At 41.2% G+C, this 15,199-nt stretch overlaps 1 protein-coding gene across 1 annotated transcript in view; it reads left to right on the top strand.

The window, feature by feature from the left end:
- FAM81B (family with sequence similarity 81, member B) overlaps positions 1-14,516 on the top strand; it is a gene marked incomplete at its 5' end in the record, with an annotated part of 18,271 nt that extends 3,755 nt beyond the window's left edge. The window contains 8 exon segments of the mRNA XM_010010832.1: positions 727-845; positions 5,899-6,028; positions 7,628-7,734; positions 9,733-9,882; positions 11,661-11,760; positions 11,993-12,106; positions 12,108-12,189; positions 14,404-14,516. Of these exon segments, the coding sequence (XP_010009134.1) occupies positions 727-845; positions 5,899-6,028; positions 7,628-7,734; positions 9,733-9,882; positions 11,661-11,760; positions 11,993-12,106; positions 12,108-12,189; positions 14,404-14,516 (915 nt within the window).
- Between the last annotated feature and the right edge of the window lie 683 nt (positions 14,517-15,199).

The following is a 15,199-nucleotide window of genomic DNA, read 5'->3' as shown; positions in this document are numbered from 1 at the left end:
GAACCACGCAGCCGCTCGCTCACTCCCCCTCCTCTTCCTTCCTCCCCCCGCTCCCGGAGAAATGGGGAGGAGAATCGGAGGAATGTAACTCCCACGAGTTGAGATAACAGCTCTCCAGTAACTAAGGTATAATACAAACCACTACTGCTACCAATAATAATGATAAGAGGAATAACAAGGGGAAAGGACACAACCATTCACCACCTGCCGGCCGATACCCAGCCCGACCCGAGCAGCGATCTGGGCCTTCCAGCTAACTCTCCCCAGTTTCTATACTGGGCATGATGTGCTGTGGTATGGAATACCCCTTTGGCCAGTTTGGGTCAGGTGTCCTGCCTCTGCTTCCTCCCGGCTTCCCCTCCTCCCTGGCAGAGCATGAGACTGAGAAAGTCCTTGGTCAGAGTAAACATTACTGAGCAACAACTAAAAACATCGTTGTTACCGGTGTTGTTCCCAGACTGAAAGTCAAAACCACAGCACAGCACCAGCTACTAAGAAGGAGAAAAAATGACTGCTGTAGCTGAACCCAGGACAGTATACTGACCCACATCTTTATTCAGACTTTGGTGGGTGTATCCATAATGTGCTTTAACAGCAGGATCTGCTGATATAAATGGTGCTTTGAACCTTATTTTTAAATAAAAAGAAACAAAACAACCAAACCCAACAAACCAAAAAACCCAAAAGCAGAAAACCAGAAGTGCATTTATGGTCTTGAATTTACAGGTTTTGGAGCAGGAAATCAGAACAAGGGATGGTTCTGCAGCAGAAACTAATTTTGTGGTTCAAACTCTGGACCATAAATACAGTCAGTGTCTTGGGGACCTGCGTGGAAGAGTGGCAAGGTAAGGAATGCATCATGGCCCTGATTTTCATCTCCACTAGTTGGTTGGTGCAGAGCAGATTCAGAGTGGGCATAAATGTACTTCACACTCATTTTACATCTCCATTTTAGTGCCAGATCTGTGCTTTCATGCTCTCCATGTTAGAAACATTATCAAGCCAGGGAAAAATAACTATATTTTCCTGTCTCATTCTTCATCACACGCTTAACATTTACGGACCTTTTTCTTCTCCAGTCTGGCTAGACTTCAGCTGAAGTAGTTATTTCCTCCTACTTAAACTCTCCTGTTGTTTCAATAAAACTTCCTCTCTTGGAAAGTAGGCCTTGTTGAGCAAACTTGATTTCTCCTTTTGGTGGGATTTTAAGTTTTCATTGGTTCAAGTAATTGCACATATGTATCATAGGTGGACTTCCATGTGGCATTCTGTAACACATGATTTTATGATTAAAAGAAAGACAAACTGAAATTCTGCTATGTAATATCAAGAGAACACATGAATTAAGAACTGTCTGAACTAATATATAGGGAAAGGTAATCATTAAGGAAGAAACCACCCTGAACTGGCATATTTCCAATCATTTCTTTCCTCCAGAGACCAGTCATATGCTCTTTATATAAAACACTGCTAATGACATTTGTGGGTAACACAAAACTGGTCAAGTAAGGACAAGATGGTAACAGACACTAACCAGAAATAATAGTAATGTGGCCTGACTGAGATTAAAATGTACTTTATAAGCCCATCAAGAGACTGTTTCACAACTGAGTGTCCCCTGAAAAGTTTGGGGAATAGATCAGGTAAATAACTTAATGTGAGCTCTTACAATGATGTGGCATCAGAAATGCCAGGAATATGGTCTTGGATGAGAGAAGCTGAGAACCAGTAAATAGGGAGGTTGTTTTAGCTCTGTGTATGGCACAGAGACTGCTACCAGAATACTGCGCTGAGCCTAGAGTCCGCTTACTGAAATCAAGGACATGATAAGGTGTAAAAAAGAGTCAGGAATGTGGTTGTGGGATGAGGAAAATTTCTGGCTGAGAGAAGTATACATCTATGTATAGTTTATAGGAAAAAAAAAAAATAAACCCAGAGATGTCTTCATTTCCATGTGTAACTACTAGAAAAGAAAGAGAAAAAAAATCACAGGATACTGAAAGACTCCAGACTACTGCAGAGACACCCAAGAATCCAAAACAAGAAGACAAAGCCAACACATTAAAAGTTGGCAGGAAAAAGATGGGGGGGGTTTAACCTCGTGGCTGATTAGCATTGGAACAAAGTAGGAGGTGATTCTGCAAGAGTCTTCTGCTTCTGTTTTCAAATTCAGGTCAGCAGAATCTCTAGATAATATGCTTTTAAAAGCCATAACATTCCATTGGTGAAGCATCTCAGTCTTCTTTCCCCAGTCATTTCCTAGGTGTGAATGCTTCCCTTTGTCAGCTGTACAGGGGTTTGCTCCCGTCATCTGTGCTTGAGCATTTGCCTGCAGCAGAGGAAAGCAAAAGCATTTAGGGAAAACAGGGAAACAGGATAATTCTGGGGGAAAAATCTACCAGTCCACTTCTATTTGTGAAAATTAAAAATGAAAGAAAAAGAAGAAGCAAGAGGTTGAACACTCCTGGAGGTCCACGGCAACACTTTTATGAGGTCCCTCTTCCCCTTCTTTCCTTGCCCATTTTTTCAGTGTGCTGGTTGAGGTTTCCCACAGGAAGAAGGGAAGAACCCAAAACACATATTGCACATAAAAACTATAATGAGGACATCAAAGTAATCATCTTATGATGCTGGAAACTGAGTCCTTAGAACCTGTTTAGTTTTAAGGTGAGGAAAAGGAAAATGACAGGTTTTCTAGCTTAACTAGAAACTACTGATTAATTAGAGAGTGGTGTTTTAGCAGCAGCTCTGGCTATATTGTAATGCAGTTTTATGCAATGGTTCCCATTAAGCTAAAGTGTAGTATAGTTTTATGGGAGTTATGAATCATCAGCACTCTCTTGTTTTTCTTGCTGCTGAAGTTGCCCTCTGGAAATGCCAAGCGTCAATGACATACCTGCCCCCAGCATTGTGGTGGAGGAGTGAGCCAGAACTGACAGGGGACTGACATTACAGTGATGATTAATATTTTGACTTTTCACTTTTCTTTGCTCTTGCGTTTCAGGATTTAAAATTGCTATTTGTATTAAGTAGAGCCCAGAGTGACGAGAGACTAATGTTCATATAACTTACATTTATTGCATTAATAGAAAATTTCCAAATGCAAACTTGCTATGACAGCTTTCTTTTTGATTTGTAGGCTAACCTTAATCCAAGGCTATCTGGGATGAAACGAAGCCACTGCTCTTTCTCAAAGCAGATGATTCATCCTCCTGTATTCTGCCATGTGTAAAGGATTAATGTGGATTAGCTCTTGAAATTCAGATTTTGTCTATTCTCTTATTCTGTTTCCCTGAAAAACAGAATCAGGGAGATCTCTTGCCAGCTACTGATGTAGTTGTCCATTAATGCTTGGACCTACATTCCTACACCATGTAAAACATTTATGTGCCAAGTAGCAGTGATCTTTTTTTAAAAAAACATGTTTTGGCATCTCAGTTATAGTAGTATTCCCACTGGATTAACTTCATATTTTATTTGTATTCTAGGTCTTATTAAGACTTCCTTTGGGCATGGGAATATGTATTATAGTAATAAGAATTAGGTAATCAACTGTAAAAAAAGCCACTCTTCTGATAAATACTAATTCACTTCCCTTCAGCCTCACTGACAAAAGAATAAATGAATGCACAAATGAATGGACAGTGCACTCTACACAGATGATTACATTGTACTTCTGTACTTATTTTTCTTACGAGCATTTTTGTTGTTCAGAGAAAAAGTTCAACATAGATTTAGACAATAAAAAGCCCTGGTGTGTACCTGTGAAGTTACTAGACCCTTCATAAATGACAATTGGCAAGCGCAGCAGTCCAGTAGGTACCGTTCCTTCCATGACGTCGTAGGATAAAGTTCCTTGAACATACAGCTGTATTCCCATCTCTAATTAAATGGTTTGATATAACCATTGGAGAATTTTCTTTCTTTATACTTTTTAATTTAAAAGCAAATCTAGGAGAATGCTTTCTGCATCCTTCCCAGTTCATCTGCACTGCTTCTTGCATGCTCTCCAGTATCTGTTTTGTATGATTGGAAAACCATGATCTCACTGCAAGCTGTGAATCTCTCCTGAGTGAAATATCAAATAAGAGCAAGATTTAAGCAACTCCTAAGCATCCCTGTTCTCTTCTGCACTCAATCTGCCAAACAACAGTAATTCATTTAAGTACTTTGTCATAACAATGATATAAATCATCTGTTGGGAAAATGAGATCTGAGCAGGCCCAGAGACTTAAGGCACATCAACTGTGCTGAGAGTCTTTGCGAAGCTTGCCATGTCTGCCAGGTCCTCAGGCAGGGCTCCAACACTTCAGGCGACACATAATGCAGAATTAGTTGCATTAATCCCATGCTGCAAGTCTAGTTCTAGAACTTTTGGGGTCCTGTCTTCAAATCCTTTATTTTTCATTATTCTCGTATTAGAATATTCAGGTTTCTTTCTCTTGTAACTGAAGGTATGTTTTCTTACTGCTACAGATCCATGAGTCCTTTATCACTGTGCACTTCTTGCAAAGCCTTGCTAGTGCTGTCTTGGGGTGGGGTTTTCCTAAGGGAATGGTGAGCTCCAGTCCCCTGGTCAGTCGCTGACCTTGCATTCAGCCTCTGCAGCCTTGTTTCATTTGTGCCTGTGTTCCCCGACATTCCCACCCCACAGGCACTTTCCATCCCCTAGGACCATGGCCCCCTGCAGCCTCTCCCCTCCAGCACTTGTGTTGACTCCTAAGTCTGTAGCCAGAGAAGCTGTGACAACAGCCTGCTCTCTCTCCACATCCACGTTCACCTTGGCAGCTATTTTGTACTTGTTTTTCCAAATCAGTGGTTTCTTTTGATCACAGTTCTGGCCTTTCTACAAAGCCTTTATTATTTGCAGTAACTTCTTTTTATTTCCTTGATCTACACACTCTGTAGGTGTATCGTAATATCTAAGCATCACCAGGAGATGACAAAAAGCTCTCTATTTAAACTGTCAAAATTTCTCTTTAGATCCTTTATCTGCCAACAGCACCAGCTCTATTCAGTTGTGCTGCTTTGGAGGATAATTTCTATGGCATTTTAAAAATTAGCTGTTTTCCACACTCAGCTTCTATCCAGTTATTTATATTAAATCGTGCACTACTTTGTGGCCTTAAGGTATTTTTTTCCACACTCTTGTACTGCTGGCACTGGAACAGGCAGTTACTTCTGGGACAACAGCAGGAAGGAGGGTGGCAGGAGGGGAAGTCTGCCCTGTCCATGGCAGGGGGTTTGGAACTAGATGATCTTAAGGCCCTTTCCAATCCTAACCCTTTTCTGATCCTGTGATTCTGTTAATTATATGTATAATGTTATATTTATATTTACAAATACTGAAGAAAATCTTACTGCTTATGTTTTAAAAGTACGCATTTTTTAATATATGTGCATGTATCATACATACTGTACATACACAATGTGCCTATGTGTGTGTATACACATGAAAGACAGGCTGAAACAGTTATTCACTCTACCTGGAAGGTTAGCTGGTTGAATATTATTCATTCCCTGGGTTATTCAGTTAGTGCTGCCACTCTCAAATTATTCATTTGTCCATTTCAAATGTGACTTGGTAATTTGGTGAGTGCAACTGTTTAAACAGCCAGTAGCAGTAGTTTAGATAGCAAATGGCTGCTGCAGAAGGGCACTGCCTCTGGCTGCCTCTCACTTCCTTGACATCACTTCCAGCGGCATTTTAATGCACAGTAATATCTGGAAGCAGATTGGGGATCAGGGTTGTTGCAAAGGGGAACCTATTTTGCCACTTACCAGAGTGGTCCTGGTGGGCTGGATTTGGTCCAGCAGCAATGCATAGGGACTAGCACCTGCCTCCAGCCACCCTCCAGCATCCCCTGACAAAGGCTCTTGTCTCTTGTTTGAGTGCAGATGCGAGGCAAGCATTGCAAAGCTGTCGGGAGACATCAGTATTATCAGGCACGAGGCCCAAAAGACTGACAAAGAGATCTATGGCCTTCACTCTACCCTGAAAAATGGTGTTGCTGATTTCGAAAAAAAAGTGAGTAGAGAAGCCTACACTTAAATACGTGGTAAGTGGTGGCTGTGCACATACAGATACAGTTTCTTTTCATAATTGCTGACCAATATTAAAGACTGATATGGGATTTAAACAGTGTTTCAGGATTTTTAATAAAAAGATAAGTTTTCCTTGACACTGTGGAATCATAGAATGAATAAATAGTTTGCATTGGAAGGGACCTTAAAGCTCAACCAGTTCCAACCCCCTGCCATGGACACAGACACCTTCCACTAGACCAGGTTGCTCCAAGCCCCGTCCAGTCTGGCCTTGAACACTGCCAGGGATGGGGCAGCCACAGCTTCTCTGGGCAACCTGTGCCAGCACCTCACCACCCTCACAGGGAAGAACTTCCTCAGATCTCATCTCAGTCTCCCCTCTGTCAGGTTAAAGCCGTACGCCCTTGTCCAAAGCCCCTCTCCAGGTTTCCTGTGGTCCCTTTTAGGCACTGGAAGCTGCTCTAGTGTCTCCCCTTAAGGAGCCTTCTCTTCTCCAGGCTGAACCAGCCCAGCTCTCTCAGCCTGTCTCCAGAGCAGAGCTGCTTTAGCCCTTGCAGCATCTCCATGGCCTCCTCTGGACTTGCTCCAACAGCTCCATGTCCCTCTTGTGTTGTTACCCCAGAGCTGGAGGCAGGACTGCAGGGGGGTTTCCCCAGTGCGCTCAGTCGTCTGCCAGGATTAAGCAAATATGGGACATTCAATTTCTCATGCACTCTGGTGTCGAATATAATCTCACTATTGTATTTTGTCTGTGTTTTCTGCTGCACAAAGCACAGTGCCAGTTGTTGTGTGTCTATCTTGCCTACCCAAGTTCTTCCTTTCCAAGGAAAAATTACTCATGATAGAATTTAAAAAAAGGTATCTTACCTGGAGTTCTGTCAAAAGACACTGCTTGGACATCTGTCTCCTTGAATACCTTTGAAAAAGAAATATCTTTCTTTTTCACCTGGAACCAGGGAAGAGAGCTGGTGCGTGTGTCACAGTCACATTAAGCAGGACACAAAATCATGTGGGAGAGAATCAGATACCTGGCATATCCCACAGGCTAGAGAGCACAGGGCTGCACAGAGCTGGGGATGCATGCCCCAGCCTGGACATGGAGATGTCCTCCCCTGGAGGGGGAAGATGTGTTGAATGTGGTCCACCAGGTACCATCTTAGTACTGAAGCATCTGTTATTGCGGTGAGCCTCTCCTCTCTTCACTCTTCTTGGCATCCTGTTAGGTGTTGGACAGACTAAAGCTTTGCAAAACGCATGTGCTTCTCAGGGTTTATCCCGTGTTTTTTGCCACCACTGGGGAGGTTTGAGTGGTGCCTCTGTCCAAATTTCAACAGCATTGCTTACCTGTGCATGTAATTGCAAAACCTGCATCCACAGACTTTGACTTCAGCAGGTCATACAGCCTTGGTGACTCTGAGCTCAGGTCTTCAATTTTTACTGAATGAAATGGTGAGAAAAGTTTGGGTTTATGCAGCTGTGCCTGGATGTTGCCTGTTTTTTCCATGCTTGCAATCTTAATGCATATTTAAATGTCAGTGCTCGTAGTCTGGCTCATAAAGGCTTTCTGTTGAATTCTCATTAGGTAATGCAGCTATTAGGGAAGATAGAGACTTCCAACTCTGATCAAAGCTCAAATTTAAAGACAGTCCAGGGAGATCAACATCACAAATTGCAACTTCTGGATTTCAAGTAGGTGGTAGAGGGTTTTTCATTATGATAATTCACCCTGAATGTGTTAGTGTGATGAACAGGTTGCCATGAAACTGTAAAACAAACCCTTTAATTAATACCCACTCAACACCTCAAAACACTAAAAGAAGACTAATGAAGATCTATGCCATAAAATAATGAAAATACATAATGATAATATATTGTCTTGCAAGCTAATTTTTGAAATGAGGCACTAAATGACACCCTGTAAGAAGAACGATATGAAACCAACTTCCCATACTTAAAGAAAGATGATACCAAATACGAAGACACTGTTTACCGTTATAATTGGGTCTAATTTGTGACTTGCCTAATATGCAAAGATGTTCACTTGCGCTCAGACAGCTGTCCAGGGCAGGGGTGCTACTAATGAAGAAAGGTGGGCACAGGGTTAAAGCAGCTATACAGGCTCATGTGCCCATAGATTTGTGTTTTATTTCTTACTTACCTAGCATATTTTTCCTATTCTAGAAGTATTTTTAGGGTGCCATTGTAATCTTGATGAGTTTTAGAGAGGAGGGAACTCCAGGGAAGGATACAATGAACAGAAGTGTCTGGCATCCATGTTCAGAACCCTGCAAAACAGCCCAGCACTGAATAGCAGAGACAGCACAAATATTTTAAAATCTAATTATAATTATCCTGCAGTAATGATATTTGAAATGCAATAGTTCCACTCCTTAAAATGGTGAAGTATTTGAATAAAGATTTATTTTAATTAAGATTTTATCTGAATTACATTAAATAGGCTAGAATTTAAAGCAGAAGGAAATTCTCCTCAAGAAAACAGAAAAAGAGATTGGGGTGAATGGGAAAATAACTGGTAAAGTGGGCAATGAATCAAAACTGGGAAAAGGGAAGGAGAAACAGGGAGACAGAGAACAGTGGATGGTGGAGATCAAGATGGTGTGAAAGGGACAAGATATGAAACCAAAATAAGAAAGAAGGAAAAATGGAACAATGACAAAAAAGAAAGATATTGTAGAACTGAAGTAAATGCTGAGTTCCTCAAAAGCTAATGAGACCTTGTTGAAATTGTCATCAGAAATAAGAAGCTTAAAAAGAGGAGGTTTTTGAGACAATGAGATGTGGTGGCATTGTGTATTTAACCTAAAATCGAAAATATTTATTTACTAAATGTTGAGATTTTATTCTAGTTAATATAAAACTTAATTAAAATAGCATGCCCTTTGGGGAGTGTCTGTCTCCTTTTATATTGCTCCTCTGAAAGTCTACCAGATTTATATATTCTTTTTATAGAGCTTAAATAAAATTTAACTTCCAGAACAGACTGTAGCTTCTGCATAAAACTTGGCATGTTTAAATGAGCTTTAAAACCCAGAGTTACCTCTTCTGCTGACATGCAGCTGTCTGCAACCCAATCATCTTTGACAGCAGTTTGGCAGTTTCATTGTAAATATAAGAACTAATATTGTTACTGAAAACCAGATTAATTGTAAACATATTTCAAGATCTCATGGGAATTGTGCCTTGCTCAGAAATTTGGCCCTTCAGAGGGAAGCAGATGCTTATCTCCTGGGGTCAGTTAGGCTGGAATAGCTGCATTCAGCTGCACAAAGTTAATTCAATTGCCAACAGGTCCTAGTTTAATTAGAAGCTTTTTTTATCCTTATTAACTTCATTTTCAGACCACAAATGATTTTGCTGCTCTCCCCAATGCCCAGCAACACAGTTGACATTCAATAGAATAGTGTAGCTTCTTCATCCACTTCAGAGTTAATTCAAATGGAAATTAATATTTTTCAGCCCTCAGATATTTTCCTAAAGTAGACCACAGTACAGAAATCACATTTTGGCTTGTAGGTACAACCTTCATAGTAAGGGTTAAGAAAATAATTGAGCTTAGGGCTTGTTAGGAAGTTACTGAGAAGATTTAAAGAATTAAGTGAGTCAAGATTCCTCCATCATGTTGACTAAGCCTTAGTCTTTTTACTAAAGAAATAACCATCATTTTAGGTTGGCAAGTGTTCTAAGTGACTTCAGAGATCAGATACAGACTCATCGGAAGTGGACAGAAGCACAGTTGGCACGATCTGAAGAAGGTCAAGCCCAGCAGAGGCATCAGCTGCTTGACTCGGTGAAGGAGAGACTGATAAGAGTTTCCAAGTGGGTGGCACAGGGTGGTTTGCAGCCCTGCCAGGAGTGGGAGCGAGGAGCGCTGCTCCCATCACCTTGATCCCAGCAGGTACCAAATCATGCACACAAGACACGAGATCTAACACAAAACTAGGTTCCTCAGGACACAGACAGCCAAAATGGTGAGTTATGGAAATCATGTAATCATGGATTAATTTGGTTTGGAAGGGATATCTGGAAGTCATAAGGTTCAACTCCTCACTCAAACAGAGCCAACATCAAAGTCAGGGCCAGAGCTCACCCAAGAGATTTTTGTTTCCGAGGATGGAGATCCCACAGTGTTGTGGGCATCCTGGGATATAAAGTCTTCCCTGACTGTGGCTGCCTCATCCCTGCTAATGTTCAAGGCCAGGCTGGACAGGGCTTGGAGCAGTCTGGTCTAGTGGAAGGTGTCCCTGATGATCTTTAAAGTCCCCTCCAACCCAAACCATTCTCTGATTCTATGATCACGGCACCAATTCACATCTGTGCAACCCTCCTGTAGACAACCGTGACTTTTTCTAGCCTCAGGGTGAGCATCAGTGCCACCACTGAACACCACCCAGCTTCATGCATTGGCAAGCTCAGATCATCTGTGCAACTTTTGCCTGCTTTTAAATATAGACAAACCCTCACCATCTTGTGGTCAGTACCTTAAAATGCAGCTCGTTTCGGTTCCACAGGAGCAGTTAGCACTTGGCACAGGACCAATGCCTTTTAATTAATTCCCTCACAGTTTTTAAAGCTTTTCCTTCTTTGCTGTGTGCAGCTTCAGAGTTCAAAAGTGACCTAAACATGATCACCATGTCTTAGCACAAGGATGAAGGCTGCTGATCAAAGACCAGATTCAGAAGTTCTTTGGAACTACAAACGCTCCTGAACTTTAATCTCCATTTATTCTGCCTGATGGTGATCTCTTGTACTCAAGGCAACCAGCAGTTACTGCAGCAATGAAGATATTAAAAACATTTCTGACTTGTCTGCTTCTATCTCAAAGCTTCAAAGTTTGAATTCCCTTCCTCCACTAATAGTTTTTGTGATTATTTTTCAGAAAACACACCAATATATGTGGTTATTCTTTCCTAAGGGTGAAGGCTCTGGTGTGCCAAAAAATACAGAGTTAACAGGAGTTAAAGATTTCAAAAGCACTTAAATAGGTTGAATAAGAAATGCATTTGTTTTTCTATGTATGTGCACACATACATAGAGGTATGCATGGTGATCCTCTGGGTGTCCTCTCAGTGGAGGCACAGCCCAGTCCCCCGGCAGCTGAAGGAAACCTCAGCACAAATGCTGGACAACATGCAGTCCTCATGTAGCTGGTGGACCTGATGGGGTACATGATGGTGATGGAGCTTCTGGGAGGGCAGAGCAGCATCATGGTCATTCCTGGAGCTGACTTGCTCCATCAGCCACCAGCACAGCAATGTCTGTAAACTCAGAGTGTGTTCCACAACCACAGTGAACTGTGTTTAGGTTCAGACAGGTTTGCAGACACCTTCCTTGGGAGGCAGAGCCACTGCCTTGGGCCCACAGGACTCCCTTGGGGTGCAGGGGCTACAGAAGTTAGGAATAATTTGGCCATATCAATCAGATTTAGAGTTGACCAGAGGACTCAGTGCAACTTGAAGACCAAAGAAAGGGTGGGCAGCTATGCTGAGCTTCCAAGTGGGAGAGGGCACCTCAGTTTGGCGGCTTTTACAGGGCTCAGCCTCCTTATTCATGCCAGCAGCTGAGCTGAGTTTACACCATAGTGTTGCACCCCTTAGTTCAGAAAGCTTGGGCTGGAGATGGGCACATGAAAGCGATCTGAAACAGGTTGCAAAATGTGACAACAAATCACTGGATTTAATTGACTATATGAATAAAGTAATTATTAGAAAGCACTTTGTCCTGGTCCAGCCCAGATTTCCCGATTTATTTGGTTTGTTGGGGAAGAGAGGATTGACACATCCTATAGGATGCCAGGCCTCACGCGCATTTACTCAGTGCTGTCATGCCTGGGATTACGAAGCAAGACTGAATGCATTGTTGGTGGGAGGCAGGTTAATGTGGGGGCAGGTAATGTGTATTACTATAAACCTGTGTTATGTATTTAAAGGAAAGAGCAGAAAAAAGAGTAGAGGAAAAGCTCCTATTTCTGTCACTAAAGCTAGAACAAATGGATAAACCACAGAAGTATGAAAAGCAGCTGAACCAGATGAGAAGTGATGAAAAAAAAACTGCATGAAAAACTAACCAGATTTGAAAGACAGATCTGGAAGGAGATTGAGGAAACCCAAAATGAATACAGATCAGGTGAGGATAAGCTTTCACACAACTTATTTTTAAAATAAATTTCTACAGTAACTTGCTGCACCAGAAGATACTTTCCAGTGAAGACAGAAAGACATTAAAATTAGTACTTGTCTCTCCCAAACCCCAAACATAGAGGTGTGTGGGTTAGCCCACTTGTCTTTACAAACAGCCAGCATGACATATGCACACAGGTTGCTTCTTCTTCCTAAGAGTCTCAAGGTAAGACCATTTAAAAGGCTGTTTCACAACCTGTTTTCCAAATTTTTTACAGCAACTATTTCTTCCATTAGCAAAGTCCCTAACCTTTGTTGGAAGACTGAATTCATTCCCTTTTGCACAGATCCTGCTGCTGAGATCCTGTATGATGGCTTTGTATCATGTCCATCCTGTACTCTCCATTCTCAACCAACAGTAGTTGGAAAAAAAAAGGAGCCTAGATGAGTTATAGCTGACAGAGACCATACTTCGTGCAAGCAGATAGGGAAGCAGCCAGATAACATGGCTTCCGACTAACATTCAGAAGCTGCTTCTTACAGGAACAGTCACCGAAATCTGTCTCAGAGCATGAACTACTTTACCAGTCAGACGATCAACTTCCAATAGCAATTAGAAAGGATTTCACCTGGCACTAAGCATAGGGTCTTCTCAAGGAGGACTTTTGCTCACTGTAATCCGTCCTCTGTCACTCAAACCTAACCTATATCCCCCATTTGCAGCTGATCATGGAAACACAGTGGACACATCAGCTTATCCAGAAAAAAAAATCACTCAGCCCTCTCTCCAAGGGAAGAGATGGTTGAAATTCATTACACAAGGGCTTCACATCTTACATGTTCCCACTTGAAACTCAAGCATCTGGTTCTCATCTCCCAAGCTGGCTCTGATAAAGGACTCTTTACTTCAATTCCTTCATCATCTTCAACCCACGTAAAAACCCTGCTCCAAAGCTGCAGCAATCCAAGCTGTAAATTAGCTAAGGTCTTGGTTCAGCCTGACACAAAGGGGAGGCTCGGCTGGCTACCAGACCATCTGAGTGAGCACCAGACAATGTCTCAGAGAAAGCTGTGGCTAAGAAAATTAGGAATAAAGGATTCTGGTGAGGAAAGGAGATAGTGCTTAACTTCAAATTCCTACCTGCAGAAATTAAGGGCAGGAGAGATCTGTTTATATCATACCTTGGCCATGCTTGTATTGAAACTCAGGTCCAAGGACTGCTCTTTCCTACGACAGTCCTCTATAGCAGGGGCTGACCCCTTGAAAAGGGGAAAAGAGGCCACTTGAAACGGGGAGAAGAGGGTTGTGGAGCATCGTGAAGGGCACAGAGGCAGCCACTAGGCTCTCTCAGTAGCTGTTAGTGTACAGGTTGGCTTCTTAGAGATCAGACACAGGTTTGGAATTTATAAAATTCTAGGTGCTATGCAGCAATTTGGTTGAATGCTATTCAGATAAAATTAATCCATATTAAGGAACTGTAAAGAAAAACATGTCATCAACTACCATGTTACAATAAGTGCTGTAAGAAAAACAAAAAGGGAAGAGAATTAATTTTAATCCACTGTTAGGCTGCTTGCTGGCTAATAAGTTAGCACCTACATGACACACTAAATAAATGTAAGTAACTACTATGCTGCAATTTGAAAGTTACTGCAGTCTGGAAACAGCTAGGTAACAGCAGCTTACATTCTGCTTTTACAGGCTTTATTGACAATATTTGATGGAACACTGGTCTAAAAAAAGGTGCATCAGGTGCTCTGTAGCTGTGTTTTGCAAAAGAAGCGTGTGTGCACATCACCACCTCTCTCCTTCTACACACCAATTAAAAAAATGCTTAAAAAACCCTCAAACCAAACAAAAAAACTCCAAAGCTTAATGGAGAAAAAAAAAAGGCACTTCGAAAGCTGGCAATAGTATTGGTTTTAAAGACAGACAGTATTTTCTTTTCTCCACACCACAAATCTGATGTCAAATGCAGTCTACTGCTATGCATAATCATGCTTGGCATTATCCAATGTATTGAAAAGTACCCTTCCTAGAGCAAGGAACTTGGAACCCAAGCTGCTAATGCGTGTCTATGGTATTCAGTAAAATGATGAAATAGAGTGGATTTAATGTGCTCTGTGTTAAACGTGTGTAAGAAACCTTTGCAAAGGAAAGAATCTTTAAATGTGGTTAAAGCAACCACTATTAAATTAATTGTTCCTATTCTTCTACCAGGATTTCAATCCATTCATGAGTCTCTGGAGCTGCTCAGACAAATACACAACACAAAGCTGAAACTTGAAAAAAAGAAAATTCATAAAGACATGAAAAAGGTACAACGGAAGTGACCTGGAAGACTGAACACCATGAGCAAGCCTATAATAATAGCTCTGATACATATACATATATATGTAGCTCCTCAACAGTCATTTTCATGCCAATTTTACAACAGAATTGTAAATGTAGAAGAGAGGTTAAATTTTAAGGATTAACTTCAAATTTTAGACATTTAATACAAAAAGTATTCATATTATTTTAATGACTTTAAGAAAATAAGTACTCACTTACTTAGCGTGGTTAGCCCAGTCCTGCCGTAAGCTGCATCAGTTTTAGATTGCTGTAAAGATTTAAATCAGGCCTAGTAAATTTGTCCAGCTCCACACAGCATTATCAAAACTGGTATCAGACCATTTACTGATGCATGATTTGGACCTCCTATAGTAATTTACTGAATCATTAAAAGTAGCCAATAAATTGTGCATAGGTGACAAAATGCATGTTAATTATTAGCATATGTATTATTAAAAAGGTTTCTTTCTCATTTTCTCTGTTTGAATAAAAGCTAGTGGTGGTTTGTAGTAGAACACTCAGAAATGTAACTGACATTGTGGGATTTGTTTTGCTTCAAATAACAAGAAAAAACTTCTGGAAATAAGGAGGAAAACTCTGAGAGTAGGGCAAAAGAAACATACCACTGTAACTTCCCAATGGAAGCTAATAGGAGTTCTTTAGCAGGGAGGCCAGAATAGTG

Source organism: Nestor notabilis, unplaced genomic scaffold, assembly GCF_000696875.1.
Source record: "Nestor notabilis isolate BGI_N333 unplaced genomic scaffold, ASM69687v1 scaffold5200, whole genome shotgun sequence".
Lineage (NCBI taxonomy): Eukaryota > Metazoa > Chordata > Aves > Psittaciformes > Psittacidae > Nestor > Nestor notabilis.
The sequence above is the reverse complement of the archived record's forward strand: the minus strand, read 5'-3'. Positions and strand labels throughout refer to the sequence as shown.